At 57.8% G+C, this 27,674-nt stretch overlaps 2 protein-coding genes across 2 annotated transcripts; one reads left to right on the forward strand and one right to left on the reverse strand.

Annotated features, from left to right (window-relative positions):
* The first annotated feature begins 7,999 nt into the window (after positions 1-7,999).
* Positions 8,000-10,739, forward strand: LOC135271308 (protein phosphatase 1 regulatory subunit 29). The gene has a single exon (XM_064368332.1). It carries the CDS (start codon positions 8,000-8,002, stop codon positions 10,460-10,462), a length of 2,463 nt encoding a protein of 820 aa, XP_064224402.1. The 3' UTR covers positions 10,463-10,739.
* Positions 10,740-14,189: 3,450 nt separating this feature from the next.
* On the reverse strand, positions 14,190-27,631 carry LOC135271240 (putative UPF0607 protein ENSP00000383783). The gene is made up of 6 exons (XM_064368017.1): positions 27,555-27,631; positions 26,939-26,983; positions 19,896-20,421; positions 17,965-19,017; positions 16,614-16,751; positions 14,190-14,361 (listed from the first exon to the last, which is right to left on the reverse strand). Exons 1-4 carry the CDS (start codon positions 27,569-27,571, stop codon positions 18,673-18,675), a joined length of 933 nt encoding a protein of 310 aa, XP_064224087.1. The 5' UTR covers positions 27,572-27,631; the 3' UTR covers positions 14,190-14,361; positions 16,614-16,751; positions 17,965-18,672.
* Between the last annotated feature and the right edge of the window lie 43 nt (positions 27,632-27,674).

A 27,674-nucleotide genomic window follows, 5' to 3' on the forward strand; every position in this document is an offset into this window, starting at 1 on the left:
GGTGACAGGGCTTTGGGAGGGCCCCAGCAAACCAGAGACACATGTGTACTGTGGTTTTCCTCCAAACAGATGAGGAAACTGAGGCCCAGGGAGGTGAGGTGCCGACTTGCCCCAGGTCACGCTGCAGCCCAGCTGCCCAGCCCCAAGCCTCTTCTTTGGCCGAGGTTACGCCTGGAGAGGCGTGTCCAAAGCACCTCAGCCTTGCAGAGCCCCTGACACCTTGGCTGTCAGCTGTTGGTGCTGTGTCGTTCTTGTTAAGTTCTTTTGAGTAAGAAGGCAACTTAGTGAAGGGGAGGCAAGTCTGTGTGCTCCAGGGCCAGGCACGTAGCAGGGAATACATGTGGAACATGTAAGAAATGTGGGCGGGGCCGGGTGCCGTGGCTCACACCTGTAATCCCAGCACTTTGGGAGGCGGAGGCAGGCGGATCACCTGAGGTTGGGAGTTTGAGACCAGCCTGACCAACATGGTGAAACCCTGTCTCTACTAAAAATACAAAAAATTAGCCAGGTGTGGTGGCGCATGCCTGTAATCCCAGCTACTCGGGTGGCTGAGGCAGGAGAATCACTTGCATTGCTTGAACCTGGGAGGAGGAGGTTGTGGTGACCCGAGATCACAGCCATTGCACTCCAGCCTGGGCAACAAGAGTGAGACTCTGTCTCAAAAAAAAAATTAAAAAAAAAAAGTCAGCTGGGCATAGTGGCGCACACCTGTAATCTTAGCTACTAGGGAGGCTGAGGCAGGAGAATCGCTTGCACCTGGGAGGAGGAGGTTGTGGTGAGCCAAGGTCACGGCCATTGCACTCTAGCCTGGGTGACAAGAGCGAAACTCATCTCAAAAAAAAAAAAAAGAATGAAATGTGGGCAGGTGTGCGGCTGCTTGGGCATCATGCCTCACCCAGGCAGGGCCCCTAGCCCGGACCTGGTCCCTGTTTCTCTGTGACACAGATGCAGCCATGGCCTGCTCACCCAGTGCAGGATGACACAGAGCCTGGAGTAGGTGCCAAGGAAGTGAGGGTCAGGAGCCAGCTCCCCTGGGACCCGGAGCAGCTGGTGTGCAGAACTGAGACTAACAAGACATGATTGAATGGGGGTGGACGAACACCCAGCATCTTGGGCGGGGGGACCTAAGCAGATGCTGCCCAGAGCTGCCCGAGGACCTTGTGAGGGCACCAGGGCTGCCTGGCCGTGTGTGCCAAGGGCCTGGGGGTTTGGTTGACATCTAGGACACGGTGAAGACGCAGCGCTGGTGCCTCCTGCCTCCACTGCATGAACAGAAGCAGGGAGCCCAGCCGAGGGAGGTGGGGGCCTCTGGAGCTGATCCTGCTCTGAATGCATTGGCACTTGGCTCCAGGTGACGCGTTGTAAGAGGGACCTTGACAGCAAGCATGACTCGGGCAGCTGGACCCGAGGGCAGGAGGGAGTTGACACCTCAGCACAGGAAGAGCAGGTAGAGGACGCGGTGCTGTTCAGCCTGGATAAACGGAGCGATGATAGACCGGTAGATGTCGGAAGAGCCTTTTATGGGGTACTGGCCTCGTCCCTAGTGGCTCCAGAGAGCGAGCTGGCACCCATGAACAGAAGTACAAGGAGCCAGACTTGGCTTTGTACTAGAAGAAGAAATTTCTAGCAATCAGAGCTGTTCAGGAAGGGAATCTGGGCCGGGCGCGGTGGCTCGTGCCTGTGATCCCAGCACTTTGGTAGGTGTAGGTGGGTGGATCGCTTGAGTTCAGGAGTTCAAGACCAGCCTGGGCAATGTGGTGAAACCCCATCTCTGCCAAAAGTGCAAAAAATTAGCTGGGCATGGTGGCAGGTGCCTGTGGTCCCAGCTACTTGGGAGGCTGAGACACGATGAGAATTGCTTGCGGCTAGGAGGCAGGGGTTGCGGTGAGCACCACTGCACTCCAGCCTGGGTGACAGAGCTATCTAGACTCTGTCTCAAAAAAAAAGAAAGAAGAGAATCAGTAGCTTCAAGTGGGTGCTGAGAGCCCTGTCACTGGAGGTCTGCAGGTGGGTGCTGAGAGCCCTGTCACTGGAGGTCTGCAGGTGATGAGACATTGTCTTCCAGGGAGGAATCTTGGAAAGCCTGCCCATTCCACCAGCTCAGGCTGGCCTGGGTTCTTGGCTGTGTGGTCTAACAGTGCCAGCCATGTGGGGTTGATGTAAGATTCCAGGAACATCAAATGTCAGACACGAAGGAACCATTGGATAAGGGGCATATGACTCTCTTAGAGGCCAGGAGACTGAAGCCCAGAGGAGTTAGGTAATGTGCCTGATGTCACACAGCTCAGCATTCAATCCCAGATCCCTTCCCCACACCGTCCACAGCCTGCAGCTGGATTCATTCATTGCACTGGAAATGCAGTTAACTTACCAAAGAGTGTTCCTCGGCGAGGGTATAATCATCCCATTTTACAGAAGAGGAACTGAGGCCCAGGGAGCTCCATGAGGTGGAGGCAGTGACAGCACTAGTGTTCAGACCCCCGGCTTGAGTCTCTTCCCCAGGGGGTGGCAGGCTTTGTCCCCGAGGGCAGAGTTCCCGGCCTGATGCTGGGCTTCCAGCAGCGAGGGGCGAGGTGGCTGCCTGCCTGAGAGATCTGCCAGGAGTCCTCGGTCCTCCTAATCCTGGGTAATGGCATTGACACGGACGGTGACAATGACACCTCGGGGAGCCTTGGCCAGCCTGGCCCAGGGAAGAGCCTGTGCCAGGGCTTATGAGCTGCTGCAAATGAGATTTCCCTGGCCGAGCCTCATGTCCCTCTCCTGGGAGGCCAGGACACAGACTGCGCTTCCCCTATCTGCTCCTGGAGCTGGTGGGTGTCCCTGGAAGAAGAGTGTGGCCACATGAGTGGGAGCCCGGCATGGTGTGTTTGTGAGGCCTCCTCCCCTGGACTGAGCGTGTGTGTCTCTGTCATGTCCTGGGGTTTCTGAGGAGCCCTGGGAGCTGGGTGGTACTCACCTTGCCACGCAGGGAGAAACTGAGGCTCGGAGAGGGCCTGCGACTCACCCAGGGTCTCAGAGCCGGTCGGGTCTGCATCTTCCCTGCTGACCTCTGCTGCCTGCATCCCTGGCTGGCCTCGCTCTGTCCACCCTCTCACCCACCCTGGGGAGTTGGCCTGACCCCCCCTCAGCCCCTCCCACATGCCACAGTGCCTCGGGGGGCTCTCCCCAGGGGGGCGGGTCCAGACTGTCCTCTGACAGGGAGGCTTGGGAGTCAGCCTGCAGTGGGGGGCCGAGAGGATGTGACCCTGAGGTTCAGTGAGCCTGAGTCCAGAGGAGACCTGATCTTGGGTGATGAGGGTGCCTGACCTCTGTGAAGAGCAGTTGCTGTTATTAACAGCAACTGCTGTTCACAGAGGTCAGGCACTGTGCCCGGCTTGCCCTCCAAGAGGGGCAGGGGTGGGGCTGAGCCAGGACTCCTTGTCTTCCCAGTTCTGACTTGTCTTCCAGAGGGGCCCAGGATCTTGGGGTACCCTGGCGGGAAGGGCACACACCAGCGGGATCACTGGGTAGCTGATTACGCCTGAGGCCCAGAGAGGGGAGGCATTTGCTTTGAGTGACTCTGGGGTCTGCGGTCCTGCCTAGTTCTGAACTGAGACCCCCGCACCACCAGCTCTGCCCCAAGAGCAGCAAGTGCTGCAGGGTCTCACTGACTCTCATCTCTGCCCACGAATATTCTCATGAGAGGGGTCGGTCATCATACAGCATGCACCTGCAGACCCAGGGCCCCCAGAAACCTCATGCACCCTGGCTGTGCAGCCGTTTCTTCTGTGGTGGAAGGAGAGAGCACCCCTTAAAGAGAGCTGCTTGGCTGGGCACAGTGGCTCACGCCTGTAATCCCAACACTTTGGGAGGCCGAGGTGGGCAGATCACGAGGTCAGGAGTTCGAGACCAGCCTGGCCAACGTGGTGAAACCCCGTCTCTACTAAAAAGACAAAAATTAGTCAGGCGTGGTGACGGGCACGTATAATCCCAGCTACTCCGGAGGCTGAGGCAGGAGAATCGCTTGACCCCAGGAGGTAGAGGTTTCAGTGAGCCGAGATTGCACCACTGGGGCACTTGGGGCCTGAAGGGGAAGACGCTCTAGGGGAGGGGTCCAGTCAGGTCAGGGCACGGGAGCACTGCTCTTTGTAGAACATGCCACCCCCATGCCTGCTTGCTTGCATATCTGTACCCATCCTGGGCTATGCCACCAAGGCCCTGGGCAGAAAAGGCCTCTGCTTCCCACAGCTGCTCCTGCCGCTCCCTGCTCCCTCGGGCTGGTCACAGGATGCATTTTGGTGGTTCAGCCAGACCAGGTGTCATCTGTCTCCCTGGCCTCTGGGCTGCCTCCATCTATCATCTAGATAGCTCACTGCCATCGGTGCCTCTGTCTCAGACGTGCTTCCTCCTTTTCTCTCTTTCTCTGTCTGTCTCTGCTTGGCGGCCTGGATATTTTTGTTTTGCCACTATTGTCCATCCTCGCCTCTTCCCTGCAGCCCCCCTTCTTCCCGTCTCTCACCACCTGGGTATGTGGGGTGCTGTCCTTACCCCCTGCAGTATGTGTCAGAGGATCACCCTCATGGGAGGAGGGGAAGGGCACGACCTTGCCCATCTGCCCACTGGACCCTCAGCCTCAGACCTGAGAGGACAGGTTAGTGCCCCTGACGCCCACACCTTGAGTTTGTAAGCAGCTGGGCCAGGGGCCAAGTGCTGCTGTCAGCGGCTTCTTGGCCTCAGCCTCTCTGTTCCCTCTCTGGCTGTGTCAGGTCTCCATGGGTGGCAGGCAGGCAGCCCGGGATGGGGACCGGGCAGCTGACGCACCTGAGACAGGGAGATGGAAGCCTACTTCCAGCTCCGTCTGAGTCACAGGGGCAGGTGGGAGCTGGGCCCAGCCCAAGTCATCCTGGAGACCAGGAGGAAGAGGAGAGACCATGGGCGGGTCACCTTGAGGCTTAGGTGGGCAGAGCTTGGAGGCCCTGGGGTTGGGGCACCGAGGGCCTCTGCCCATCCTGGACTGTTTGGGAAGAGCTAGGGCAGGACTAGCTCCCCTCCCACGTGGGCCTCTTCTCCCATGCGCCTCCACACTCAGCCTCTTCACATCCTTCGGCAGGGTCTGCCTTTCCCAAGGCTCCAGCCAGCCTGCCTTCGCCCAGTTCCCCGGGCCTGCTGTGGGGATGCTGGTTTGAGCAACTCAGATGCGAGGAGAGGGGCCGGAGTGGCACAGATGCACACACACACACATGTAGAACACACAGAACATGCATGTACTTAAACATGCCAACTATAACACAGATGGGTGCCTGCCTTCCCTGAGACGGCCCGACACACATGCCTTCCCACCCTCCACACACAGGCACATGCCCCAAAGCTGATGCACATGCACAAATGTGTGCACACGCGGCTGCCTGCACGTCGTCGGCTTGTACATGTCAGCACACCCCTGTGTCAGCACCCTGAGCCACCTGCATGTGCACCTGCATACAAATGCGGTCCCCAGACATTCCCCGATGAGGAGGAGGGACTACATTGGAGCAGACGAGGGTTCTCTGACAGGCCGGCTCAAGGATCTCTGAAGTGGGAAGCGTGGAGACTCAGCCTCTTCCAGTACAACCTTGCTACCTGTGGGAGGGGAAACTGAGGCTTAGAGAGGGGCAGAACTGGCCTGGGGTCCCCCAGGAGCCAGTGGCCATGCTGGCTGGGGGCCAAGGTCTCTCCAGCCCTGAGACCTTTGCATAGCACAGCCAAGGACAGAGCTGCTGTCTGCTGTCTGGGCACCCCTTCCTGCCTGGCTGCCTTGTGGCACCCCCAGGCTGGTCCTGCAGCGACTGGGGAGGTGTGAGGCTTGCCTCAAGGGTCCCGATCATCACAGCCTCTGACGTAGCATCAGCCTTTAGTCTAGCGGGCCCTGTGGACTCCCTGTTCACCTTTCACCATCCCAACCAAAAATGGCCTGCCTGGGACTTCCTGTGGGATTAAGCCCCGCCCCACACCCATTTCCCTTTTCTCTGTTCCTGCCCTCTGGGGCTCAGTGCTGTAAATTGGTTTTGCTTTAATGGCAAAGACTTAGACATTGTTTTAAAGCCCCTTTCCTGGACTTTCCCAGGAGGAGGAGGAGGAGGAGAGGGAGGCAGAGGTGGCTCCTGTGAACTGTCCCCGGCTTTTTGTGTCCAAATTTCTGGATTTCTGAGACCTAATCTTCACATCCCTGGCCCCTGCCCAGGGCAGAGGGAGGGAGAACTGGGCTGTTTCCATAGTTGAGAGCACAGGGTAGGAGCTGGTGCTGGGGTCTGTCTAAAGGGCTGTGTCCAGCGTGGTGGGCAACCTGGCCAAGTCTTTCCTGGGTCTGGGACTCAGTTTCCCCACTTGGAAAGTGAGGGTTGATCCTGAAGGCCTACTGCTGTGACCCCTGGGCCGCCTTCCCTGCCCTTCTGCATCTTGGAAATGGGCAGCATGAGTCCTCGGCTTCTTCTCTCCCATCAGATGGGCCGGAAAGGGACCCGCTTTGTTAGATGTGGAAATAGACTCAGATGTTGTGGTTTGCCTGGCTAATTGGGCTGGGTAGATAGATGGGGCACCAGGCCTCCTAACTCCTGGCTTGGGCTCAGCGCCTCGGGAGCCTTGATCCTGGTCCAGGCTGTGCTGTGTTACTTGGGGCAACTCCCTGTCCCTCTCTGGGCCTCTGACTCTCCAGCCATGGAAGGGGAGCCGGGCCTCAGTCATGCTATTCCAGAGGGCTGGCCCCCTCCCAAGGATCAAGGTGCCCCAGGGGAGGCACTCTGGGGAGATGATGGGGGTATCTCTGGCCTCCCTGAGGCTTGCCTTTCTTTCCCTTGGTGCTGCTCTGCCTGTGGGATGAGCTCTCCCCACACCCTCCCACAGCAGGAGACCCCGGCTTCTGCATCCCCTGCTTGGGGGGCCTCACAGCTGCGACATTCTGCTCCCCCTCCCCCATGGAAGCTGAGACAAGGGAATTATTTTTGGAACAAGAGCAGTTACACAACAAATGAATTATTTATCTTTTGGGCATGGAGGAAAGAAGGCATGTTGCTGAGCTTCTTAATTCTTTATCTGGGTCCAGGGGTGCCTGCTTGGGCTGGTGGACACGTGCCTAGGGGCCTGCTTCTTGTGTGCAGATTGTAGGTGTGCTTGTGTGTGTGTGTAGCTGTGTACGTGTGCATGGTGTGGAGGTCTGGCTCAGGTGGGGGCATGTGGGACTCTGTGCAGGTGGGGGGATGAGCGTGGCCTCCAGTGTGCTGGGGGGGTGTGCCCACACCTATGCCCACCTGTTGCTCTCCAGTGTCCCTTCTGTGCCCACAGTCCTCAGACTCTGCCCCTACTCCCCCTATTCTTCTGTCTCCCTCCATCCCAGCCCCTGGGGCTCCTCCTGCCTCTTGCCACCCACCAAGCCTGGCTTCTTGGATGTAACAGGGACCGTAGAGTGCTTGCTGGCACAGAGGCCCTGGGACGGGGTGTGGAGAAGGGACGGGGGCGTGGGGGGAGCCTGTGCTGGAGCTTGACAGAGCTGCTCCGAGCCCTCACACTGATCTGTCACCTGCTCTCCATGCTGCCTTTCAGGAACCAGGTGCAGATGGGTCTCTTCCTTCCTGCCCCCGTCTCTCTCACGCCCTGCTCAGTGCGCGCTCTCCAGCCACCTATGGGAATCGTGTGAAGTTCTGAGCCCGGAAGCCAAGGAGGAAGAAGAGGAGGAGGAGGAGTGAGAGGAGGTCAATCCCTGAGAACCTGTGCACCTTCTCAGCAGGAGACAAGCAGCCACGCTGTGGGGGGAGCAGGCTGTGGGGCCCCCACCCTTAGCCCCAGCCAGGCCTAGTGCCTGCCGTAGCACCCCAGAAGGCCCCCAGCAGTTGGCACTAGCTGTACCCACCTTGCCTGGGGCCCCCGTGCTGGGGGTCGCCCCCAAGATGGTGGCAGCCCCGGGGAGGACTGTACCGCCAGCCCCAGCCTCCGGCCGCTAGGCACCACCCCCCAAGCCTCGCCCTGCCCCTCACTCCAGGCCCGCGCCATGCTGCGCCTGGGGCTGTGCGCAGCGGCGCTGCTGTGCGTGTGCCGGCCCGGCGTCGTGCGCGCCGACTGCTGGCTCATCGAGGGCGACAAGGGCTACGTGTGGCTGGCCATCTGCAGCCAGAACCAGCCGCCCTACGAGACCATCCCACAGCACATCAACAGCACCGTGCATGACCTGCGGCTCAACGAGAACAAGCTCAAAGCTGTGCTCTACTCCTCCCTCAACCGCTTCGGGAACCTCACCGACCTCAACCTCACCAAGAACGAGATCTCCTACATCGAGGACGGCGCCTTCCTGGGCCAGTCGAGCCTGCAGGTCCTGCAGCTGGGCTACAACAAGCTCAGCAACCTGACGGAGGGCATGCTGCGGGGCATGAGCCGCCTGCAGTTCCTCTTTGTCCAGCACAACCTCATCGAGGTGGTGACGCCCACTGCCTTCTCCGAGTGCCCCAGCCTCATCAGCATCGACCTGTCCTCCAACCGCCTCAGCCGCCTGGACGGCGCCACCTTTGCCAGCCTCGCCAGCCTGATGGTGTGTGAGCTGGCCGGCAACCCCTTCAACTGTGAGTGCGACCTCTTCGGCTTCCTGGCCTGGCTGGTGGTCTTCAACAACGTCACCAAGAACTACGACCGCCTGCAGTGCGAGTCGCCGCGGGAGTTTGCCGGCTACCCGCTGCTGGTGCCCCGGCCCTACCACAGCCTCAACGCCATCACTGTGCTCCAGGCCAAGTGCCGGAACGGCTCGCTGCCAGCCCGGCCCGTGAGCCACCCCACGCCCTACTCCACCGACGCCCAGAGAGAGCCGGACGAGAACTCGGGCTTCAACCCCGATGAGATCCTCTCGGTGGAGCCGCCGGCCTCGTCCACCACGGATGCGTCCGCGGGGCCCGCCATCAAGCTGCACCACGTCACCTTCACCTCGGCCACCCTGGTGGTCATCATCCCACACCCCTACAGCAAGATGTACGTCCTGGTGCAGTACAACAACAGCTACTTCTCTGACGTCATGACCCTCAAGAACAAGAAGGAGATCGTGACGCTGGACAAGCTGCGGGCACACACCGAGTACACCTTCTGCGTGACCTCACTGCGCAACAGCCGCCGCTTCAACCACACCTGCCTGACCTTCACCACGCGGGACCCCGTCCCCGGTGACTTGGCGCCCAAAACCTCCACCACCACCCACTACATCATGACCATCCTGGGCTGCCTCTTCGGCATGGTCATCGTGCTGGGGGCCGTGTACTACTGCCTGCGCAAGCGTCGCATGCAGGAGGAGAAGCAGAAGTCCGTCAACGTCAAGAAAACCATCCTGGAAATGCGGTACGGGGCCGACGTGGACGCCGGCTCCATCGTGCACGCCGCCCAGAAGCTGGGTGAGCCCCCCGTGCTGCCTGTGTCTCGCATGGCCTCCATCCCCTCCATGATTGGGGAGAAGCTGCCCACCGCCAAGGGCTTGGAGGCCGGGCTGGACACGCCCAAGGTGGCCACCAAGGGCAACTATATCGAGGTGCGTACAGGGGCCGGCGGGGACGGCCTGGCTCGGCCCGAGGATGACCTCCCGGACCTCGAGAACGGCCAGGGCTCGGCTGCGGAGATCTCCACCATTGCCAAGGAGGTGGACAAGGTCAACCAGATCATCAACAACTGCATCGACGCCCTCAAACTGGACTCGGCCTCTTTCCTGGGAGGCGGCAGCGGCAGTGGGGATCCCGAGCTGGCCTTCGAGTGCCAGTCCCTCCCTGCAGCTGCTGCCGCCTCCTCGGCCGCTGTCCCCGGGCCGCTGGAGCGGCCCAGCTTCCTTTCGCCTCCCTACAAGGAGAGCTCCCACCACCCGTTGCAGCGCCAGCTGAGCGCCGACGCGGCCGTGACCCGCAAGACCTGCAGCGTGTCTTCCAGCGGTTCCATCAAGAGCGCCAAGGTCTTTAGCCTGGACGTGCCTGACCATCCGGCCGCCACGGGGCTGGCCAAGGGCGACTCCAAGTATATAGAGAAGGGCAGCCCTCTCAACAGCCCACTGGACCGGCTCCCACTGGTGCCGGCGGGCAGCGGCGGGGGCAGCGGTGGGGGCGGGGGCATCCACCACCTGGAGGTGAAGCCAGCCTACCACTGCAGCGAGCACCGGCACAGCTTCCCCGCCCTCTACTACGAGGAGGGCGCCGACAGCCTGAGCCAGCGCGTGTCCTTCCTCAAGCCGCTGACCCGCTCCAAGCGTGACTCCACCTACTCACAGCTCTCCCCCAGACACTACTACTCAGGGTACTCCTCCAGCCCCGAGTACTCATCCGAGAGCACGCACAAGATCTGGGAGCGCTTCCGGCCCTACAAGAAGCACCACCGGGAGGAGGTGTACATGGCCGCTGGCCACGCCCTGCGCAAGAAGGTCCAGTTCGCCAAGGACGAGGATCTGCACGACATCCTCGATTACTGGAAGGGGGTCTCGGCCCAGCAGAAGCTGTGACCCCCTCCTCCCTGGTGAGGTCGGAGCCAGAGGGCTGGAGGCCCTCTGGGGGAAGGGTCCGGGCGGCCAGGGCGGGGAAGCAGACTCGGGGGCTGAGGCCCAGGAGAGGACGCACACGCAGACCCGCACGCACGCACGCACACACACACACACACACCTGACCACCACCCGACTGTGAACAAAACAACATCCGACAATAACGGACAGGAAAACAAAGACACATCTTCCTTAAAGTTTACAAACTGATACCGAAACCAGTCGTCTTTACTGTGCTGCCCAGGGACTCTGCTGGGGGGTGCAGGGCCGGGGGCCGGCGGGGGGAGGAAGGAAGCCAAGAGAGGGTGTGGGGTCTGGGGGTCTGGGGCGAGAAACAGGTGTGTGGACCAAGAAGCCCAGGGTAGAGAGAGACTGAAGCCCCTCTGGGACAGAGGGAGGCTCTCCTCCCAAGCTGGGGGTCAGGTCTCTTGAAGATTTAGCATTAGACAGGCATTGGGCATTGTCTCCTTCCACTTTAGAGGGAGGGGGAAACTGAGGCCCGGAGAGGGGAGCTGACAACCCTAGGGTCACATAGCAGCTTAGCCTCAAGTCCCTCAACTTCCTAGCCCAGTGCTGTCCCCGACCCCCCCACCCCGCAGCTGCCTTGTGGGACCTCGCCTGCCCCATGCCCAACCTGTGGCAGGCGAGGTCCCACAAGGCAGGTCCCACACCCCCTTCCAACCTGTGGTCCCTTGGGGCTGAGGGATTTGCGAGTCAGGCAGGTGCTTTTTCTTCCTAGAAAGCCACATGGCAGTGCCCCCAGAGCATGCAGCTGTGATTCAGAATCCTGGGGGGCTCTTGTCCCCTACGCTAGCACCCGGGAGAAGGGAGAGGGTCCTGTTGATGGGAAAGGAGCTGAGGCAGGGCGACATTCCACCAGCCCACTTCAAGTGTCTTCCTTGTGGCCCGGGAGGAGTGGGGTGTGTGGCGGCAGGCCGGCTCCCAGGACATCTCAGGTGCAGCCCCCACCCAGCAGACCCCCGCCCACCGCAGAAGTACAGCGGTGCACTGTGATGCCTGGGGGGCTGCAGGGAGGAGGTGTCATGGGGATATCCTGCCTGTCCCTGTGGCCTGGATCCCCACCTGCCTGACCCCATCATGGGATCTTGGCTCCTGTCTCAGCCGGCCAGGGAAGGAGGGCTTTCTCGCCCACCCCCTCTCGGCTGCTCTTCGCAGCCTGGCCCCCTGGCCGGAGGGGCTCCCATGTTTTCATGGCAATGGCCACTCCCCTCTTTCTGACCCCCACCCAACATCAAACAAAGCACAAACAGTGAGGCACCCTGCTGGTCTGGGAGGGGTGGGGAGCAGGCTGGGTTTGTGGTGCCCCGCCCCCGCCCAGCCATCCTCTGTCGCCATGGTAACCCTGTGCCTGGCAGTTGGTGCTGAGTGACCGTTGGGCTCTGGGGTTCTCTGACCGTTGGGCTCTGAGTCCGTTCTCTGTCCGTGTGCGCAGTGGCAGTTGGTGGTGAAGGTGGTGTGGGAGGACCAGCCTGGTGGGAGCTCCTGGGGCCAGCTCTTTTGGGAGGCAAATCTAGGGTCCTGAGACTGGGGTCTTAACCAGTCGGGATGCTTAGGGGCGGGAGTCCATCATCCTTCACCTCTGGGTGGGAGCTGGGCCGGTGGGGCGTGGAGAAGCCTGTACTAGCAACTTTGCCCGCCTGGCGACGTGCCCCTCGGCTCCCACCCACCTCAGCATGGGAGGGGGGCCTCGGCTCTCCCCACGCCCCTGCCAGAGACCCCTAACCTTGGGGCTGTGGCCCACATGGGTTTCCTGAGATTCGGAGAGTATGACTGAGGGGTGAGGGTAGGGGCTGGGGTGGGACAAGGCGGACACTGTTGGTGGGGAGGGACTGACTGGGAAAGTGCGTGCCATCCCTGGGGTGGCCCCAACCATCTTCCTGCTGGGGGCAAGGGGTCCAGGGGGACAGCGGAGGGCTGGGAGGCTCAGGCTCAGCTCAGCACCTCTCTCATCCCAACTGTGGGGTGAACGAAGCCCAGGGCTCACTTTGGGGGTGACATTTGCAAAGAAAAGACTGTTCTCCCCGGGGCGAGGAGGGGAGGGGGCGGCATGGACACTTGGAGCAGACCTCCCTCCCCCGGCCCCCCAAACCTGCCCCAACCCCTCCTCACACCCAGTCGGCACAACTGACAACAGCAAGCAGGTAGAGAAGCCAGGGGTGTGAGCAAGCAGACTCCCCGTTCTATTTGCATGACGATTTTACTGTATTTTTCTGAGCAAACATCTGTCGTGTATGTGCCAGTTTGTCCAGACTCCCCCGCCCCCTCCCTGACGCCCTCCTTTCCCACATTGCGTCTGTTGTGATCTGACGAGCAGCTCTTGAAACCCAGGGAGGGGTCAGCTCTGCAAACAGACCCAAAACAGGTGCCACCGAGACACAGCCCCGCCCCACACCACCTCCTGCCTCTCTGGGCATTGGGCCTGCAAGTGCCACCTCCCTTCCTCCCTCCATCTCCCCACTGCCACCTCCCTTTTCCCCAGTTCCTTCCCCTCCTCCATGCCAGGGAGGGCAGCCCCAGGGAAGCCTCCTTGACGGCCCGTGTCCGGGTGGAAGGGACCGTCCGTCCGTCCTGCTTGTTCCCATTTTGCAGATGAGGAAGTCAGGGCTCTCAGACAGGGGCCTGGTGACTTGGCCGGCCAGCGGCAGTGCAGGGTCGGTTACACTGCTGAGTATAGGAGGCCAGGAGCTTGGGGCTTTGTGGGGGGCTTCATGGAGAGGCTGGGGGCTTTGAGAAAGGAACCGTGGGAAGAAGGAGCCCACCTGAGTGGGCCACAGGGAGGGTTCCCGGCAGTAGGAGTGGGCGCCCGTCCTTGCCATTTCCCCATCCTTCCTGCCTGAAGATACCTATCAAAACCTCAGACGCTCCGACTGCAGGAACAGGGCCCCGTCTGGAGAGCAGGACCCTGATACTCCGGGAGGGGACTGGCCTTGAAGACACGGTTCATGTGGTTCTTTGTGAGGCAGAGCAGAGTCTAAGAGTCAGGTCTGTGGCCTCCCCGGCCAGGCCAGACCCCAACTTTTCAGCTGGATGAGGGCCCTTCCACCTGGAGGCTGGTCTGCATCTGTGTCCTGCCTCCTGCTCAGGATGAGTTTTTCCCAGGCGGGAGGGAAGGATTCACAAAACACACTTGAGCGTTGCCATCTAGGAGTCTGGTCAAGATTTGGGTTTGTGATGGTGATGAGCACGGTGGAGCTGGGGCAGGCCGGGGGGCAGACACCCAGGAGAGGAGGGCAGGGGGGCCCCAGGGAGCGAGGGAGATGGGGGCCTGGTGGAGTGAGGGGGTGAGCTGAGCTGGCTGGAGGACATGTGGGTGCAGCGCCCTGGACCTCTGCGGGGAGGTCTCCTGCCTTGGGCCCGAACGAGGTCACACCTGGGCTTGCCCATCCCTGGTACCTGTTGGAGACTTACCTCTGGAGCTGTTTCTGGGAAGTAGGCATGAGTCTGCTCCCTCCTGAAGGGCACAGCTGGTGCGGCTAGCCCTCTGTTGGAGCTCATGGCCTTCTAGAAGCAAAACATGGAGGCTGACAGGAAGGCAAGAAAGCCTAGGTGGTGGGGACACCTCTTCACGGGCCCCGGCCTTTCGGCCTCGCTTCTCCCCGCAGCAGGAGTCGTCTCTCTCTGCCTACCAACGATCCCTCCCTTGAGCTCCCCTCCTGGGCAGTGTGGGAGGCCCGTGGGGGTAGGTCTGGGAAAAGGGCCGTCAGGGCAGCGAAGGAGGGTGGGAATAAAAAGACTCACTTGGGAAGGCAGGGCCTGGCTCGCCCCTGAGAGGCAGCAGCGCTGGGGCGGCAGCAGCATGGTGTTGGGCTGGCCGAAAGTTGGTTGCCTGCCCCACCCACCTTCTGGAAATTTAACAGAGTGGGAGACAGAAGTGCAGAGAAGAAAAGTAGAGGGAAGGAAACTTAGAGTCAAGAAACCCAGCAGTGACAGTGCTAAGGCCAGGATGGCATCAGGAATTAGGGACAGCAGTGACAGGTCCCCGCTTCTGAGGCATCTAAGTGCAGGGAAGGAACAGACACAAAGCTCCCGGGTGACTGGTTCCTTGCAGAGAGTTAAAATAGGGTGATGGGGTGGGGAGGGCCAAGGGTGGTCAGGGAGCATCCTCTGTGGGATGGGGGGGACAGGGGGCCAAGCTCTGAATGACCAGAGGAGCCAGAAGGACGGGTGGGCAGGTGTGAAGACGAGCCTGGAGGGAATGGGGTTGCAGTGGGTGCCTGTCCCCCAAGCACCACCTCCATCCCCTACCACTCTGCCCCTGCCCATTCCAGGCCCAGCAGGGTCCCGTCTCCATGAGCATGGCCCCTGAGGGGCTTACTTGGCCCGGGGAAGCCGGTGTGAAGGTTGGGGCAAGGCTGCCCCACCTTACTGCCATCTCTCCTCTCTGATGAGGTGGCTGCTCTGGAGGTGGCTGAGCTGCAGGAGAGGGGCCCTCCCCTACTCAGGCTCAGATCCCGTCCTGACACACTCCTTCCCTGACCCTGGGTCCTCCCACCTCTAAGACAGAACCAGGGTGCACACTGCTTGCCTCTGGAGGCAGCCTCAGCCCTCACTCAAGGTCAGGCAGTCCTGCAGAGCAGGAGGGAGAGGAAGGGGTCCAGTAGGATGGGCAGGATGGTTTGGGCCTCCTTCCTCCTGCCCCTCTGCCACTCCACCCAGCTCAGGGCTGGGCGGGGGATTGGAGTTCCTGCAGTGTCAGTCACACAGCCTTCCCGCCGTCCCTCCCTCCCTCCCTCCCTCCCAAGCCGCCAGCCCCCAAGTTGGCTGTGGTAGGGCACCTGGTTTGGGTCTTGCAGAGCTGGGCTCCGGCCCTGGGCTCTGAACCTGTGAACCCTTGCTGTGTCCGGACCTTTCCTTCCTCTGAGGGCCTTGAACCCTCTCCTTTTCTTCTCTTTTTTTTCCAGGGGGCGGTTAACTTTATTTTCTCTTCCCTATATCTGCCTCTCCCTCCTCTCAATTTCCTGTTTTAAAACTGAATGGCACGAAATTGTTTTCCTCAACTCGGAGATTCCTGTATGGAGAGAATCGATTTCTATATTTGCAATAAATTTCTTATTTAAAGCTACGGGGCCACGGTCTACGTCCTGTTGTAGTCCTCCCACGTTGCGCTGCCACGACCCCTGCTGCCCGTTTCACCATTTCCCTTCCCACTGGGAGCCCCCCTCATGGGGCCAAGGCTTAGTGGACAGGGGTGGGTGGGGGATCACTGCCTGCGGTCAAGGGAAAAAAGAAGGGGGTCGGCAGAGAGAGGGGGCCAGCAGGGAAATCAATTCCAGGGTCACCGTGCATCTGGACACCACACCCATCTGATGGGTTGGGGGCCCGATGACCTTCCTTCCCCACATCCTAGACACCTTTCAGTTGTGCACCCTCTATTTTCTGCTGCTGTGGCCTCTCACGCCCAGGACACAGAGAGGCAGGGCCCGGTGGCGGCATCCCTGGACCTCAGCCCCCCGTCAGTGACCCTGGGTCCCAGGGTCTCTGAGGTCAGCCTCTTTCTGCACCCTGTCTAGGGCGAGTTCAGGGTCTCCGTGGGACCCCCTGGGCCTCCTACAGGCCTGTCCTGTCCCTGGCCCACACCTCCTCTGGTGCCTTCCCAACTGCTGCCATTTTCCACGGCTGGGAAGCGCTCCTCACTGGCCCTTCTGGCCTTCTAGTCCTTCTCAGATTTAGGAGATGCCTCGTGTCTCTGGTCAGACTGAGGCACTCAGGTCAGGGTTCAGTGACCTCAGGCTGAACCACCCAAGCCTCTGCTCCAGCGGAGTCTGGAGCCCATCGGCCAGCCACAGCCTCCTCGCTTCCCAGGGGCAGAGCCCGCCTGTCCTTCTCTCAGATCTTGTTCTCCAGTTGCTACAAAACCCTCCTCCAGCAAAGTGCCTAGATTCAGCCTGGATTGCTGCAGGGTATTTTGAACTCCATGGGTCTGAGCTACTCCCCGATGTCACACTGTGGCCTTCAGCCCAGTCCTAGGTCCACGGGAGCTGTGTCCAGGTGGCTGCGGTGGCCCGCAGGGTTGGTCTGCCCCCTGTCTGCTTCCGTTGGGGTTGGTTGTACTTTGGGGACCCTCTGGGATGGCCCAGGGCCTAGGGCCACTCACCTTCTGCCGCCTGTCCAAGTGCCCTCACACAGTCTCAGTGCAGCCATCCCAAGGGGGCCACAGCCAGCCACGGTCCCTCCGTTGCTCTGCTTCCTGGCAGCGCAGGGCCTCCTCTGTGAGTGAAGTTTCACTGTGAGCCTGCACCAAGCAGAGAGGGGGAGGAGGGTGGGACGCATTTGTGGGAGGCGCAGAGGGCTAGGCCCTGGGCCCCGACAGGCTCTGTCCCCTCAGGACCCTCATCTAGGGCTGTCCTATGTTCACTGGACCCAACCCTGGGCCCCGGGAGCCCCTGCTCAGCTCCCTGCCTGCCGCACTACCAATGTTCTCTTCACCAGCAGGGGCCATTTCTGTTGAAGGACTCGTTTTGGTCCTAAGGACACTAGGAGGTGATTAAAGGTGTCAGTGAACCCGGTTAGTCCAAGTTCAGGCCATTCCCCTCGGCTGCCTTCCTGGGCCTTGGGCGAGGGGAGCCCTGTGGCTCCTGGGAGTGTGGAAGTGTCCTCCGGGATGGCTTCGCTCCCGTGCGTGGAAATCTGGCAGCATCCTTACTCAGGCTTAGAAAGTCACTGTTATTCTCTAACGTTACAAAGGCAACCCCCCGGCCTTTTCATTTTAACTCAGAAGTGGTTGTGTTTCTAAATCGAGCACGTTTAAACATTCACGTTCCGGGGGGCTTGGGACTAGTTTGGGTCCTGTTTACAAATGCAAACAGGGACATGTCCTTAAGTACCCCCCACTCCGTAAGTGTCGCATATCTGCTTCCCTTTCTGCACGCCTCGATTATCTGAAGAGCCAGCAAGCGCTGTGAGCCCACACAGTTTCATCTTAACCTACGAGCCGTTATGGAAAAGAAGACCCCAATTCTGAATGAAGGTCTTCCTTACATATAATCAATTGATTTGCAAGTGCTCCAGGATGCTGGCAAATACCTGAAACACACCACGTGACACAAAATAGCCGCGACACAAAGGTGGCCTGTCATCGTGTTCACTTGGTATGGTTTCTCCGTTGTGGACAAATGGCTCTAAGTGTGGCTGGACCTTGTGGACAGTGTTGGGTGAATGAAGCCTCCTGTGCTGGCCGGGCCCCAGGAACTGGGTATTTCAGGAGGGACAGGGGTCTGGGTGCCGTAAGTGGGGCAGCACCCTGTGGGTGAGGTCCAGGAATGCCCCACATAGCCCTGCCTCTCTGTATCCCGGGTGTGGGAGGCCGGAACAGCAGAAAATAGAGTGAGGGCACACGACAGAGGGGCGTCTAGGATTTTGGGAAGGGAGGTTGCCGGGGGACCCCACTTTGACATGTTCTATGTCATGCCCTCTTAAGTAGGGTGCTGTTCCCAAGCCCGCCCTACCCAAGGGCCAAGTTGCTGGTGTGTAAATGCCTCATTTCCTAGGATGTCTGTCACCCAAGCCGCACGGGCCACCTGGCCCTCTCCAGCCCGGGCAGGCTTCCTTCTCCAGAGTCTTGAATGTTCTTCCTCGCAGCAGAGTCCCCGGATGCCCAGTGTCCTTAGCACCACTCCCTGGGCTCTGCTGGGGCTTGGTTCAAAGGAATTCACAGTTCCAAGGTGACTCTGGTGACCCTGGAAGCCTCTGGGCCAGGCACTTCCTTTTCTGTTTGGCTGCTTAGCTGAATAGTCCACTCCCTCAAGCTCCACCCTCCCAGCAGTCATAAACGTTCCCCTTGCAGAGATGCTACCAAGAGCCTTGCGGCTGCAGGGTTTAGGGGATCACCGGGTCTCCCTGGGTCTCGGGGTCTTCTTTAGTCCCTGAAGGCAGCGTTCCGGGCACTCAACCCCAGGCCCAGCGTCTCAGAGGCCGGCCTCCTCCCACTCCTACTCCTGTCATTGATGGGTCCAGGGTCTCCGTGGAACCCGCTGGCCCTCCTCTGGGCCCAGCCTGGGCAGCCTGTCCTGGACCCCGGGCCCACCCCCTCCTCTGGTGCCTTTCCACCATCTGCTGTTCATTCCTCCACAGCCAGGAAGGACTCCTGCCCTGTCTCAGATTTAGGCTGGCTGGCACTGCAGTTTATCACATCTTTATTCTCCCATGTCGCTTTTTCAGTCTCTTGGATGTTGGTCTTGTACATCTCCCTGTGGTGTCTCTGAATCCTTCCGGGGATCGGCGGGGACGTTTAGTGGGTAGGGGCCCCTCAGCTCTCCCCACCTCCATTCCTGGGGAGGGACCAGTCGGAGACTTTGGCTGCCAGCTGTGGGTAGGTAACAGCTGCTTGCTGGAAGAGCTGCAGCATCCTTGGGCTGGGTGTCCTCCCATTCCATGGGGGAATCCGAGGAGTTGCGGAGGTGGTCTTTCCCCAGCACCTGGGAGCAGCCGGGAACTGGGCCAGGGAGCACTGCTGGAGCTGGGTTGTTGGGGTCTCTCACGTTGGAACAGGGCCCCAATACCTGGAAGAGAGAGTGTGCGGAAGAAAAGAATGTCAGAAAGATGGGGTCTGGAGGGCTGATGAGGCAATGCCCCAGTCAGCAGTTTATTTCGTGCACAGGGTCTCATTATATACTTTTCAGCCCACAATGGCTGACATCAAATCATTACAACAAAGGGGAACAGAACATTGCAAGCCTGGGGATCAAGATAAAACTAGTACATAAAGATTGATCCAAAAAATCATAAAACAAACAGATGACCTTTTCTACTTACAGGAATAAGATAACATTTTACAACTGTCAAAGCAAGCCATAAATCTTGAGGACAACAATTTCAAATGGCATGAGAATAATCACAAGCTTCAGTGAATACTTGGTAAACAAAGTGATAAAACTAGCCCAGTACAAAAACTTCAAGAAACACAATGTCTAATAAAACCACACAGCCTTCACCCAGCCATAATATTAGGTCAGTGAACCAGAAATAGACTTTTGCAATATCAAACTCCTTTCAGTTCCTTCTTTCCCTCAGCTCAACAGCTTCCAGGGGGGAAAAACGTGTCTGGGCTCAAACTCTGTTATGGCGGAGACACTTGGGGGTCTCTACACTGGAGTGATCCCCACACTGAGTCAGGCTTCCCAAAGGGAAGGACGCCTCCTGCAGGGCTGCGTGCGCTGGGCACTCCATGGCCCTTGGAGTGGAAACTCACAGGCACCTGGGCCTTGTCAGCCCTGTTCATTTCTGTCAGGCTCCTGCTATGGACATTTCCCTTTAAGGCCCTGGGACTGCAGTCGACGGAAGCGAGGTTTCCCTGAGTCTCCAGGGGCCTCGAGATAGATGCTGCTCCCCCACTGCTACAGGGACCCCCTTTCTCCTCCTCCTGCCCCTGGGTCTCTACCTGATTGTCCACTTCCATCGCTTCTTCCAGCTCTTCTCCTGCCCTCACCTCCGCCTTTGGGGTCTGGCCCGGCGCTTTCCCTACGGTGCTTCTGCGGCCTGCAAAGTTGTGTGGAGACAGCACAGGTTTCTTGCTTGATGGGGGCCTCCAGACCCGGGGAGGAGGTTCCCACTGTTGGTTGCTCGTGCTCAGGATCTTGCAGCTGACTACTATGCAAAGTTGAAGACCCGGCTCAGGGGTCAAGGTGAAGCGATGAGAGTTTAGCGCTCCCGGGGCAGGCGCACGCGCAGGAACTGCGGGGTGAACCTGGCGAGTTGAAGAGTCTTCATGGACATTAGGTGACCATGGTGGGGCAGGCAGATGCGCAGGAACTGAGGGGTGAACCTGGCAAGTTGAAGGGTCTTCATGGACATTAGGTGACCATGGTGGGGCAGGCAGACGCGCAGGAACTGCGGGGTGAACCTGGTGAGTTGAAGAGTTTGCGTGGACGGGAGGTGACCCTTGCAGTTGCCACTGCTGCTGGAGCCTGCGGTGTACCCAGGAACGAAATACACTTAGTAAATTTCCCATGTTAGAAAAGTTGTGCACAGACCAACACAATGGTCAGAAATGGAGAGGGTAGTCCTGAGTCACCCACTAGTCTGTGTCCGGGTGGGGCACTGGGCAGCTGGGCTCTTATGACATCTCAATGGGGCTGGTGACAGAGCAGGGCCGGTTGCCTCTCCGGGGGCTCAGACACACCCCTTCCCCTCTCTGGGAGCTCGGATACACCCCCTCCCCCTCTCCGGGGACTCGGACATGCCCCCTTCCCCTCTCCGGGAGCTTGGACACACCCTCTTCCCTCTCCGGGAGTCTGGGAAAAAAGCCCCATCAGAACCTACCTGATACCATTTTGTCCCATCCAGGCCCCACTCCCTACCTACCATTTTGTCTTCTGCAGGCCCCACTCTGTGCCTGTCATTTTGTCTTCTGCAGGCCCCACCCTGTGCCTGCCATTTTGTCTTCCTGCCTACTACTTTGTCCTATCTGGGCCCCTCTCCCTGCCTACTATTTTGTCCTATCTGGGCCCCACTCCCCTCCATTTTGTTCCATCCGGGTCCCACTCCCCTCCATTTTGTCCCACTCACCTTGGGCACAGCCAATCAAACACCTCCACTCCCTATAAAACCCCGTGCCTGAGAGGAGTCCGCGTGACTTCTCCGGCCCCTCCTGTCTGGACCACAGAACCTCACCCGGGAGCCTGAATAAATTCCTTCGCATTGGATTATCTTCGTGCTGGCCTCAGTTTCTTCATTTCAAACGTGGCAAGAACCCAAGAACAAAGCTTACAAGTGGTGCCGATACCCGGGAGGAGTTGTAAGACCCCTCCTGGGGGAAACTGATTCCTCCACTCAACGCCGGACCGGGGAGCACAAGGTCAGGGTCAGGATTTGGAGGGAGACATCCCCACTTTCCTGAACCCTCTCGCTGTCGGTGCTCGGTAAGCATGGCCTGGGACGCTTAGCCGCTCTTCCGACCACCACCGCAGCAGCGACTAAGGTGTGGGTATTCAGAAGCCCCATTACCCCCGGCTCATACCAAATTTGTTGTTTTAAATTAGCCCATTTGGCATAAAAGGCTCCCGTTTATTTAAAAAAAAAAAAAACTGTATTTTCGGCTTCTTTCTTTTTCTGTCTCTCTCTTAGCTTTCTCTCTTTCTCCCTCTCAAAATGGTGGCCGTACCATGCCCTTAAGATGGCGGCCGCTTCACACTCTTAGCTTTCTCTTCCACCTAAGATGGCGGCCGCACCACACCCTTAAGATGGCGGCTGGACCGCACTCTTAAGATGGCGGCAGCTTTCTATTTTTAACTACTTTCTCCCGCTTTCTACTTTAACTCTATTTTTCTCCCTTTCTTCCTAATTCCGGTGCGAGTGAGTGAGTGAGTGAGTTTATGTGTAGTCCCATGACCTGACAGCTACGGGGCTTGTGTGGGCCTCAACCCGCCGTTCCACGGGAACGTGGCCGGGAAGGCATCAGACTGGTCTCCCATTTGGGGGGCACCCACTCTTTGTCTGTCAGTCTTGTATGTGGTACCGTCTTTATTGTAACCTCTAATTTTGCCATGTGGCAGATAGCTCTAGCCCTGTCTCTTTTTATTTTCTTCCTTGTTGTAATCATTATAGCCTGTAAGTTTTCTCAGCCACCTCCTCCGGGAAAGGAACTCTTCTGCCCGTGTTGGGTGTAGTACTGTTCCTATCCCTTCCTCACCTTCGACTGCCCCACAAAAGCCAACTATGGGGAACCAGAAGTCCCACTTAGACCCCAAGTCATCATTAAGATGCCTAGCCCAAAACCTACCCAAACTAGGGCTTTCCATAAAGAAAAGAAAAAAATGCCTTCTTTACCATTCCTCTACACTCTGAGTCTTACTTTCTCTTTAAAAATCCTTCAGTCAGCTTTCCTCTCACTTCTCTACTCAACTTGGCTACTTTGTTTCCTCTTCCATCCCATTCCCCCTCCCCCGCCCATTCCTGTCCTAAGCTAATGGATACATTTGTTACACCTCGGGAGGGCCTCTAACCTTTCTCTCTCTAGCCCAGACCTTGCCTTTTTGTAAATGGGAGTTCAATAGTGACAGCTGAGGGACGACAAAAAGCGGCCTATGCAGTAGTTACAGATTCAGCCACCCTCGAGGCACGTCGCCTCCCCAGTGGACCTACCGAATAAGGCCACCTTAACTAACCGACTCAGGCCCTCGAGATAAAGATGACTGTTAATAACGGTGGTAGTAATGAAAGTAGTAATGCTGATGAAGGTAGCGGTAGTATGTCGTAGGTGATGATGGAGGCGATAGTGATGATGGTGAAAGTAGTAGTGATCATAATGAAGGTTATGGTAATGGTGATAATGCTGAAGGTAGTGATGATAAAGGTTGCAGTAATGACAGTAGTAATGATAAGGGTGATAATGAAGGTGCAACAATCCCCCCCGTCCTCCATCTCCTAATTCCAACCTAGCCTCTCCCGTTAGTGCACACATCCGCTCACGCAGCGCTCCTAGCGACGAAGCCTCCCTCCTTTGCCCCCTCCGCGAGGTGGCCGGAGCGGAGGGTATTGTCCGAGTGCACGTTCCCTTCTCCCTCTCTGATCTGTCAGCCATTGAGAAACGCCTAGGATCTTTCTCCACCAATCCTACTGCTTACACCAAAGAAATCCGCTACCTTACTCAGGCATATGATTTAACCTGGCATGACACATTTGTAATCCTATCCTCCACCCTTACCCCAGATGAGCGTGACCGGATTTTTACAGCAGCCCAGGAACACACTAATCAGGTACATCTGACTAACAACCAGATGCCAGTAGGCGCGGCAGCAGTCCCCGAGGCCGACCCTAACTGGGATTATCAGGACAGTTGGGATGGCTGCCGCCTCCGAGACCAGAGGATGTGAGAAATTATTGGAGGATGAGTGGGGAGAGGAATGTGCCCAGGGGAAGGGTTCCTGGTTGCAAAGCAGTTGAGACAAGGGCTCAGAACCCAAAGAAATCAGGGTGGGCCTCTGAGAAACCAGGCAACAGGCCAAGTGCAAATCAGGCAGGGGCCGGCGTTGAGTCAAGGCTTGCCTTTCCTTCTCCGGGTGTTTGGGGCTAACGGGAAGTGGGGCCAGGACAGCTGTGCCTGGTGAAACAGATGTTCTCTGGGCCTGAATGTGGGGCATGGAGGAGGGGGGAACTGGAAGGGGAGGGCCACAGCCAGAGAAATGAAGTATCCACAGACCCACTTCTGTTTATTCCATTTTACTTTTAGCATGGAAAGCCCCAAAACCCCTACAGAAGTAGAGGGACTGGTTTGAGGAACCCCCACGCACCCATCACCCAGCTCAAAGTGCCATCCCCACCTTGCAGTTCTCATTCCATCTCTCCCTCAAGCCCCTTGTTAACAAAAATGTCAGACGCCAGATCATTTCACCCATGAATATTTCAGAATGTATTTCTCACATTAGCACATTTCTAAAAACAAGCACATCATCACCACACCTAATTAAATGAACCATTCCTTAAGCTCCTCTAATAAGCAATTCATCTTCACATGTTCTCATTTTCCTGAAAAATGTCCTTTTACGGTTCATCTGTTTGAATAAAGATCTAAACAAGGTCCATATATTCCCAGGCTGGAGTACAGTAGCATGATCTTGATCTCGGCTCACTGCAACCTCCGCCTCCCAGGTTCAAGCAATTCTCCTGCCTCAGCCTCCTGAGTAGCTGGGATTACAGGTGTCCGCCACCATGCCCAGCTAATTTTTGTATTTTTAGTAGAGATGAGGTTTCACCACGTTGGTCAGGCTGCTCTCAAACTCCTGACTTCAAGCGATCCTTTTGCCTCGGCCTCCCAAAGTGCTGGGGTTACAGGCATGAGCCACAGCGCCTGGTCTATACATTGCATTTTGGTGCTTTATCTCTTAAATCTCTTTTCATCTCTAACAGTCCTTTCTCCCTTCCTTTTTCTGCCCTTTAACTTGTTGAGGAAACCCAGCCCTTTCTTCATGTGAGACTGTCCTCCTTGTTGATGTGACGGACCGAACCCTCATGGTGTCATTTAACATGGGGCACTGTCCTGCTTCCTGTAGACTGGCGTTTAGGTCCAGAGGGTTGATGTGGTGTAGGGTCAATTATTCTGTCAAGCAGACTTCCTGGGAAGCGCTGCATCCTTCCTATGGGATCACACCTGTAGCGTACTAAGAATACTTCCTGGGTGATACTAAGAATGCTTGGTGCATTCTAATGTTGCCAGCCTGATCCCTCCATTAGAAAGCTCCTATCATCTTGCCTTAGTCATTTCAGTACCTTTCATAGAACCTTAAAGCACTGACAGAGCTGGAAGAAATCTGAGAAGCCCATTCACTTATGTTTCTATTCATTCCTCAAATATCTGTTGAGCATCTACTATGCCAGGTCATGAGCTGCAGGGAACAGAACCAAAGGGATCCCTGATCATGGAGCTAACAGCCAGGTGAGAGTAGATACCTGGAAGACAGGTCTGCAGGAGTGATGGGTTATAAGTGACTGTAGGGGAAGGTGACTTATGGCCGCCAGGTGGCTGCTGTGTGATGGGGCTAGGGAGCCTCCCTAAGAGGTGGGACATGGGAGCTTGACAAGAGCAAGCCAGCTGTGCAGGGATGGAGGTTGCAATACAAGGAGAGGCAAGAACTGGTGCTGGCAGAGAACCTGGCACCTGCCAGAGCAAGCAAGAGCCAGTGAGCAACGGAGAGGGGACTACGGGAGCAGCAAGGTGGCTGCTGTGATAACAGCCCGGGTAGGCAGTGGAGGTGATGGCCAGCCCACTACTCCTACCTCTTACTGCAGAGAACATGAGCTCAGAGAGGATGGAGAGGTGCTGCTTACTGAGCAACCACCCCACATCAGGAGCTTTCTATGCCACATCTCAAAGCCTCACAGCCTGCTGCATAGGAGTCATTGCCCATTTTACAGATGAGGCCAGTGAACAGTGAGGCCGCCTGCCTAAGGGCATAGAGCCACAGGTGGGCAGCAGGGTGGAGCCCAGGCTGATGAGGTTCCCCAACACTTCAAAGTCGCCCCCGCATCGAGATGACCACTGCAGAGCCAGGCTGCCTCCAACCTTGGCTCTGGCACCAAGAAGACCTGTGACCGGCCCAAGGACCTTCTCCCCTTCGGTGCCTCAGCTTCCCAATCTGTAAAATGGGAATAATGATTGTACCTACTCCAAATAGGTGGGGATGAAATGAACTAATTTATGTTAAGTACTAAGGAAAGTACCTGACCCCCAGCAAGCACTTGATGGTAGATATTTATGTTTATAGTTCCACTGGCCTCGATACTTACAGAAAGGCAAAGCTGAGATGATAGGTAGCCAGCCTCCTGGGGTGGAGTCCACCTCACTCATAGCAGGTTCAGGTGCATCCATTGAAAGTTTACCAGGGCCAGGCGCGGTGGCTCACACCTATAATCTCAGCACTTTGGGAGGCCAAGGCGGGCAGATCACTTGAGGTCAGGAGTTTGAGACCAACCTGGCCAACTTGGCAAAACCCTATCTCTACCAAAAATACAAAAATTAGTAGGGTGAGGTGGTGCACGCCTGCGATCCCAACTACTCAGGAGGCTGAGACAAGAGAATCACTGGAACCCAAGAGGCGGAGATTGCATTGAGCCAAGATCACACCACTGCACTCCAGCCTGGGTGGCAGAGTGAGACTCTGTCTCAAAAAAAAAGGTTGCTGGGAGGAGAGGAGGCTTACCTTAGGGCCCCTGCACACTCCTTGCTGGGGATGGGACTGGCTGGGGGAGCCACAGATCCCTGTAGGAGATCTCCAGGCTCTTTCTAATGCCTGCCCCAGGACAGGCTCCCGTTCTGGAGTCACTCTCTGTCCCCGTTATCATGGGGGCCCACCCTCAGCTACCCAGCCCAAGAATCAATGACCACCCATGGCCCTCAAACATCCCATCCACATGCACCCTAATATGGGCAGACAGGGCTCAGGCTGAATGTGAGGAGGCTGAGCAGCAGCTACGTGCCCAAGGGGCATAGCAGGGCCAAGACTAGGTGGTCTAACCTTGCCACCCCACCCCACACTTAGGCACTGCCTCTGGGGCCCAGATGGGTCACTTCAGCACAGGGCACAAGGAGTTTCATAACTTCCCAGGCAGACACCCAAAGGGTTAAACTCAGGCTCCCTCCTTCCTCCATCTCAATTCCGATCCTTGCTGACTCTGCTCCCCCTCCCTAGCCCCAGCTATTCTGGGACAATGGAGGCAGCAGATGGCCCGAGTCCTGTTCCCTCCACCCGACCCTCAGGATCTTGGAACAACCCAAAAATCTGCTGCTGCGTCTAAATGCAGGCCGACCAGCAGCCTTCCCTGGGTGGGTGGAGAGGACGGCGGCTGTGGATGGCACCATTCCAGCTCCACCGGGCTGCAGGGCCGGGGCTGCCCTCACTCGAGGCATCCCATAAACCCAGCCCTGGGCCAGCCTAGAAAGAAACAGGGCTTTGGAGAAGCACAAGCAGCCAGCTATACCCAACTTACTGTGTGACCACAGCACGTGGCAGTCCCTCTCTGGACCTCTCCTCCCTGGAAAACAAGGGGCTGGCTTCAGGTGCTCAGTGGTTCCAGATGTCCCCAACACAGATGTGGCCAGAACAAGGTTTCTGATTCTTCAAGGGTGGAGCCCCTGGCCCTGGATGCCTGGGTCAGGACCCTCTGGCCCTCGGGATCTCTCCTCCTCCTTCCCCATCCCAGAGCCCCACTGTGACCCCAACTCCCAGCATCACTGGGCATGATATGACCTTCCCTCCATAACCCTCCCCTCCCCACCTATGTGCCACCATTCCTGAAATTTCAGTATGATCGCTTTCATTCATCCATCCCCCTCCTTGGGATCCGAAATTCCAAGGGCACTTGCGTTTACTCAGTGCTTGCCCCTGGCTGTCAAACAGCCCTTTGGCGCCATTATCTGATACCTGAGGCTAAGTCCCTCTGCCCTGAGTCTCCATTCCACCTTCCCTGATTCTCTGACCTCCCCCCACCCAAGCCCTGGGGGCAGAGAAAAGGAGGAAGCACTCCACAGCTCACAGCACACACGTTCACATATATACATCATGCACACATGTGCCACATAGCCACAAAAACACACATCACATACACATCTTCATGCAGCATCCACTGAGCCCTTCCTTTCTCTGTGCCAGGCTCTTTAAAATGGTCTTGGCATACATCCTATCAGGCCACCAAAAATGACCGCCATCTCCACTGTAATAGACAG

The sequence above is a fragment of the Aotus nancymaae genome, unplaced genomic scaffold (genome assembly GCF_030222135.1).
Source record: "Aotus nancymaae isolate 86718 unplaced genomic scaffold, 86718_ANA_hifiasm-v0.15.2.pri h1tg000076l, whole genome shotgun sequence".
Lineage (NCBI taxonomy): Eukaryota > Metazoa > Chordata > Mammalia > Primates > Aotidae > Aotus > Aotus nancymaae.